The 6902-nt window shown below is 42.4% G+C and overlaps 1 protein-coding gene across 1 annotated transcript; it reads left to right on the top strand.

The window, feature by feature from the left end:
- The first annotated feature begins 381 nt into the window (after positions 1 to 381).
- Positions 382 to 5317, top strand: LOC147893649 (Homeodomain-like superfamily protein). Its single transcript, XM_087386473.1, has 2 exons — positions 382 to 905; positions 4316 to 5317. The coding sequence occupies exons 1-2, from the start codon at positions 495 to 497 to the stop codon at positions 5132 to 5134; spliced, it is 1230 nt and encodes a 409-aa protein (XP_087242599.1). The 5' UTR covers positions 382 to 494; the 3' UTR covers positions 5135 to 5317.
- The last annotated feature ends 1585 nt before the right edge of the window (positions 5318 to 6902 follow it).

The raw sequence follows: 6902 nt of genomic DNA, 5'->3' as shown, positions 1-6902 counted from the left end.
CAAGCTCTCTCTCTTTGTCCAAGCTCTCTCATGAGAGTCGTATGAGAGTCTTCCTTCTCGTGGTAGTTTTCTGAGTCAAGCAATTACTCATGTAGATGGTCTTTTGAGACAAGTCTTGTATGCCAACAAACTCAATAGAGGTAAGGCATGCTTGTCCTATTGTGTGAGTCAATTCATATGATTGAGAGAGAGAGAGAATTTCCGATTTTCTATTCTGGGACCAAGATGAATGATATTTTCTTATGTAAAACTAGAGAAGTTGGAACGGTCAGTATTTTCAAATGGCAAAGCCAAGTTAGAATGAAGATTGGAATCCGAGGTGCCTCGATATAGCCATCATCTTTACATTTTTTTGCTTAAACCCTTCATCTTGTTCACGAGCTTGCATTTGCTCGCCATAGCCATCATCTTCTTCACGAGCTTGCATTTGCTTGCCTTTGCTCTAAGTAGAGCTCCCACTTTGCAGATTTGTTGCCTTGCCTGCCTTTTTCACTATGGCACTCACTCGTTCTGCCTCTGCCCCTGCTCCTGCCCACAAACCTCGCAAACGAGCAAGACCCAACACCCGCATCTGCACGCGTTCTTCAAAATCCCTTCTCGACAATTCCTCTCCCCCCAAATCGCGTCAGAAAAGCACAGCCCGAGCTCGTCACCAGGATGTGATCCCTGTCGCAGACCAAACCCCCCACCTGAGGAATTGGCGACCGCGAGACCGTCACGAGATCGCTGAAAGTCGACCTGAATTGAGCGAGACGGGCGCCTCGAATTGCAACCACCAGGTTTTCGGGCTAGTTGAAGACGTGAGACGTGAGAAAGGATGGACGATGGACCAGGAACGGGCTCTGCAGAATGCTTACTTCCTTGTGCGACCTTCTCCAAACTTCTGGGTCGAAATATCAAAGAAGGTACTCATCCAAATTGCAGTGTTGTCGCATGTTCGCACACCCAATCCACTAATACGTGGCTCACACACACACACACACACACACACATGCGAAGCGTCTGTGTGCTATCGCAAGAGTTCGGTGACGATTGCAAGTAATATTTATTCCATTGAGTGGGAAACGGCAGAATTTATATCCCCCGCATTGTACACTGCTTATATCATAACCTGGAAGGCTGAATACGAATTTTACAACGAGAGGACCGATTGCCCTCAATATCAAGAGGTCTGAACAGCCTATAACGGCAGCCACATTGTGGCCAAACGAAGGTGGTCAGCTCCAAGATTGGAAGGCAATGCAATAAGAATTGACTCTCTCCCCATCTCCGGACTTTCTGAAAAGTGAAGGAATGCCCCTACGCAGCCTGCGAGGTGATCTTGCAATTTTGGGGGGGTCTTAGCAGCCACCCTTCCGTTTTTCTCGGCAGCTGTAACCACATTGGGCAACCAGGACTGCCTGCTTTACAGTGGTAACAGTTTGATGTCCATGCACGTGGAGAGTTTATCCTTATCAGCCACTCACTTGTTTGAGAAAGTTTATCATTCCTTTAGTCAAATCTTGATTTTACTCTTGAGTAGTAACCCATCTAAGAATTTGGTTCTAACTTCTACTACCTTAGTTCTGGTAATTAAGATGTATGTGTGTGTGTGTGTGTGTGTGTGAGAGAGAGAGAGAGAGAGAGAGAGAGAGAGAGAGAGAGGATATGAAGGTGCCAGGCCCTCGGTTATAGCCTATTAGAGTATTAGGTATGTCATACTTTACATTACATATACAACACAAGAAAACATAAATTAGTATGTATGTATGTAGATAGATAGATAAATAATAGAGATAGGTAGGTATAGGTACATAAACCGGTTTCTAGATGAAATGCTTGAAAAATTAGTACGTAATCTATACAAGATAGCATAAATTTGTATGTATGTATGTATGTAGATAGATAGAGAGGTAGATAGCTAGGTAGGTAGATAAAACCAGTTTCTAGATAACATAAATTTGTATGTATGTGTGTAGATAAAAAGATAGACGGGTAGGTAGGTAGATCTAGGTAGATAAAACCCGTTTCTAGATGAAATGATTCTAAAATTTGTGAAACATTTCTAACTGAAATACACGAAATGTTTTTTTTTTTTTTGGAAAAAATTTTGAAAAAAAATTGGCGATGACTTTGCTCAATCCACCCCCCATCCATGTGCATAGTCTCTTTCCTATGCCCTTTTCAAATTTCTATGCATTCTATTGTATCTATAAGCCATTGAGTAATAGGCAGGAGAAAGCAATTGGAATATTTTACAGGTATATTTCCTGTACTATCTGTATCGAATTATGGATCAGTTGCCTTCTGCTTGCTTGGTAAAAGACTTACAGGCCACTGACCTAGCTTTTGTGTCACATGCATTCTCTACAATATGGATGCAGTGGCATGACTAGACATACTTAGTTAGGGCACACACACGAGTTGTGGATGCTGTTGGGGTGAGTATAGCTTAGATCAGAGCTAGGTAGGAGTGAATTACAAGCAAGGTGCAGCCAAGGACAGCTGTAGGACCACTACTTGCCTGCATTGCCTCTCTACTGAGGAGTCCATTCAGCAATGTTTATGGTATTGCAGACAGGGTAGGATCGTCTGGAAGGGGTTATGGCACGTTGGAACAGATTTGCTCCCTCCCCTTTCTTCATCACCTAGGACTTAGTGGCTTGGCTCTCTCTTTTTAGGTCTCAGCTGTTCTATGAGATGCATAGCTCCGCTTGGGATTGTTCGGTTTGATGTTATTTGATTGAGCCATGCTCTCTAGATGTTGTTTCCACCTCTTCCTATAGACCTGCGCATGTCTTGGTGGACACATGTTGGGAGATTACAGCAAGCATTTCTGCCTCGCATATCTGGAGATCCAGATGCTCAGACGCACTTAATTGTTCCAGGTCCATCCTTCTCACACCTTGGTTAGTATTTGGACAGACACTGTACACCCTTTGATGGTCATCTAGTTGAGTATGCAGGGGTCTTGCAGGGCTGCCTCTGCCAGGATGACTATCTTCTTGAGGGAGTGGAGAGGCTGTCCCTTCTTCTCAGAGTTCATTACAGGTTTGAGGTGGCACTTTTGGCCTCAGCCCTGAATTTTTACTGGGTTTCTTAATGAATAGGGCTTGGGTTTTTCCCTCATGCTTGAAAACAAAAAACACATAGGATAGTAAGGCAGAGGCAGCGTGTGAGCCATACCTACTGGCTGCCCGGTAGCACAAGACAACCATGCATACAACCCGGCCATGTAAGCATCTATAAAAGAGCAACCTTCAGCCCTCATCTTTAAGGGCAGCAAGCTGCATACCCATGCAGTGTTGCAGAAAGAGGACCCCGCTTGGAGCATTGTTAGAAATGATGCAAGCCAGCAGCAAGTAAATGATGATGACAAGATGATAGAAAGATGGTGGTGGACTCCAGAAGCTTGATGACCATCATTGGGAGCACCATGAAGCCATAAGAGCATGAGCATGCAGTGGATGCTTCTCCCCTTTTGGGACAGCTGGATTACACCATAGGGACATCTTTCGCATGATGAGAAGGTGCAGGTTGGGCTTCTCTGAGTTCAGAGGGTGGATCAGTATATCAGTACATGGGCTTAAAGAAAGGATGATTACTCTCTATGGAGGAAATAGTTCATGGACCCTGGAAGAATGCAGCCTTGAAGCTACTCCTGATCATCTTGAGAGGTGGTGCACATCATCCGCTAAGCCAATAGCCTGGAGAAAGCTATGCCAGATCTTGTGGACAAAGGCCCTTCAGCTGCAATACAAGGTAACTCATTTGACTCGGAGCACTGGCAGCCTTTGGGCGGTCGTAGAAGCTAACAAACCTGATGCTTGAAGATTAATGTTGTGGTTGGAAAAACACTAAAAAAGAAGAAAAAATCTATATTACAACCTAGCGCCCACTAAAGTAGCCTGTTTGTGGAATGTGCATAGTCTAAAGAAGCTTTCAGAAGTGCCAAAGGAGTCATGCACTTGTGTCATTAGGGGCAGTTCTCTGTTTTAGTTCTTTTTCAATGAACTGTTAATGCAACTCGTCACCTTGAAAGAAACAATGGTCTGCAAATTTTGACAGAAGGTGAGTGTATACAAATCTTTAAAAGGCTGTCTTTTTCTTGCTGGATTTGTTGAGTAGGCAGAGTGATCATTATAGCTAACGTTTAGATTCCTCTGCACCCTTGTTGATCAAAGCCCATCAGTGTTCCATAAATATTTGTGTTTAGTCAGGTTTCCTTTTTTTAAGGGTCTTTGATAGAGTGGGTGTAGCTTTATATAATAATGTTCTAAACTTGCAGTTGACTTTAAGACAAAAACTCATCTTCATTGCAATTGGCATCATGCAGGTCCCTGGAAAGACAGCAAAGGAATGTTTTGACAAATTTTATTCTGCCCACCCAACACCCCCTGTTCCACAATCACGTGTCCGTAAACCTGGTGCGGGGTCTCCAATAAGATCTATTTCATTCCCTTCACCAATTCCTACAATAAAGGCAAAGCATCATTTTGGCACAGGCAAGCAGAAGCTTCTGAAAGCCCACCAAACCGTGCGCCATATTCTTCGTAAGCAGCGCATTGCAGATGGAAACTATGAAGCAGATGTTTTTGCTGCCGTAGAACCAGTCTGCCCAAATCTGGTAACTTCACCACTGCCTGCCTTTGAGTTCGGTACTCATGTTGAAAGTTCTGTTACTACACCGGATCATTGTTCAAATATGTGCGACAGTGGAAACAAAGGCCATGATGCAGTATGGAGGTCCACATCATTAAAGGAAAAAGACCAATTTCATCATTCAGATAAGAGTCGGGAATCCACTGAGGTAAATGTTCATGCTCAGCTTCTAAGCCCAGAAGTCCTAAAAAAGGAGAGTAACCCACAAAGGTTGGACAGGTATCTTGACAAGCTGCATTTAAGACGGGCAAACAAGCAAAAGACCTCATCTCACAAAGCAACGGGTCAAGGCCAGTTTTCTAAAGAAGACGGTCTGATAATGCAACCCAAGTCAGAAAAGAGCTCAATATGGAACATTTCTGCTGCTAGGGACGCTATTATTACTGGTGCAAAGGAAATGCTTAAAACAGTGCTACATCGGCAAGCTTCAAAGGAAGATATGGCACGTGAGCTGTCTGATGAAGATGCAGAAGAGGCGGCCCCTTTTATGTAGGAGGTGCAAAATTGGAGCAGTGCTATTCTAGAAAAGTAGACAAAGTTTAGGTGCTCATTCATCACGTAGCCCGATTACCATGTATATAGTTCACAAGGCCCTTATACCCCACATATCCTGTAAGCAGACAAATCGGTCTGAAGGAAGGACAACAATATTGATAACTGGCATTTTACATCACTTAACCACAACCTGAAATTTTTAAAGGTAAATACATTGGCACTAGCGTTCATTCACCTGTATTGCTTCTCTTCATTGCTGTTCTCTTCTATCTCCTAGTCGTTCACATGATGATTCGTTGTTGCATTTTAAAGTACCAAAATGGCGTGTCCCCTAACTAATCCGTAATAGTGTCATAAGTTTTCCTTTCTTTATATTATTAAGGCATGGTGTATCCTGCAAGCTTTATTACGTATCCCAAATGCTTCAAAAAGGTAGAACTAATAGTGCACAAGCAACCTCTCAGAATTGCAAAGACCACGGTGTTTGGGCGCAGCAACGTATTCAGACCTATTCATAGCATTATCATCCGTTTTGGGTCTCATAGACAACCCTCCACCATTCACAAACATGCCCTCCTCCCAATTGGGATGTAAGATTTTCACGGCTGCTCCAACAAGATAGAGATGGTCCAAGACTTGATGTTCTAGTCATGGTTGAAGGACTTTCCATAGTGGCCTCTTGCTAGGGCAAGGTTGTCATTGACCCTTGGCTTTCTTGTCAAGTTTATGTCTTCTGGTTACTTGGCCAGCACTAGAGCGTTTTATGAAACTCTAAAATCCTACGAAGCCATGTGGCACATTCTAAGCCATTAGATCAATTGGCCTATTATTAGCTACTTACAATATACTTAGTAGCTAGCCAAGCATTCTAGTTTGGCCTCCATGATTGCAAGAAGGGCCTCATCCTATTAGCCATCTAGTCATCATGGGTAGGCTTCTCAAGTTGCCTAATTGGAACCGGATTGATGGAAGTTGGCTATACTAGGTTCATCCACCTAGGCAACTGGCTAAACCTCTCAACCTAAGCAAACCAAATTAAGATTGGATCTAAAATCTGAAAAACTAATGGATTCCAAAACCTTGAAGATTGCGAACTTACTATCTCAAAGCTAAGTACATTATCCCTTAAGGAATCATGGAGGTGTGAGTATGGACTAATGGATCAAGGCAAATATTTTTGTTGGTGAGATAGTATGCTAATGATTATGGGTTGTAGTCAACCCCTTAAGCTTTAAATGTGTCAAGTGCTTGTGCTTGAGTAAACATGTGTGTGTAGGTGAAATATTTGAAGTACTTGACCTTTGCACCTAAGATGCTATGAACAACTTAGTTAGTTGCAAGCAATACAATTTTAAAATTCCCTAATATCTTAGCCAACTTAAGATTTAGTTACCTTACCATCAAACAAATGCCAATCGCTCAAAGTGTCTCTACAAAATTGAAAAGTAAAGTATGGTACTAAGAAGAAAATCAAGCAAGCCTAGTTCCAAGAGCTTTGCACAATAATGTGGATTTGATATGAGGAAAAAGCTTTTCTAGTGATAAAAGATCGGTTGCATGAGACTTGTGGTTTATGCTGTTTAAATATATCATAAAAAGAATATATCAATTTGACTTATGGTTAATGTTGTTTAAATATATCTTAAATATATCACAGAAGAGTGTATCAACTGGAAGTCAGGTATGCATTTTCACATGGGTATATTGATGGAGAAGTCGATATGCATCAAGTTGAATGCTATGTGAACCCAAGGCAAGAGCAATTA

Source organism: Dipteris shenzhenensis, chromosome 15 (genome assembly GCF_047967505.1).
Source record: "Dipteris shenzhenensis isolate YYH24624 ecotype China chromosome 15, Dip_SZ_1.0, whole genome shotgun sequence".
Classification (NCBI taxonomy): domain Eukaryota; kingdom Viridiplantae; phylum Streptophyta; class Polypodiopsida; order Gleicheniales; family Dipteridaceae; genus Dipteris; species Dipteris shenzhenensis.
Note: the sequence above shows the minus strand (reverse complement) of the source record. Positions and strands in the feature narration are given on the sequence as shown.

What these genes read in the sequence shown, in the direction of transcription:
- LOC147893649 (XM_087386473.1), top strand. Translation starts at nt 495, where the DNA reads ATGGCACTCACTCGTTCTGCCTCTGCCCCTGCTCCTGCCCACAAACCT. An exon ending in GGGTCGAAATATCAAAGAAG is followed by an intron (nt 906 to 4,315) that starts GTACTCATCCAA and finishes GGCATCATGCAG; the next exon opens with GTCCCTGGAAAGACAGCAAA.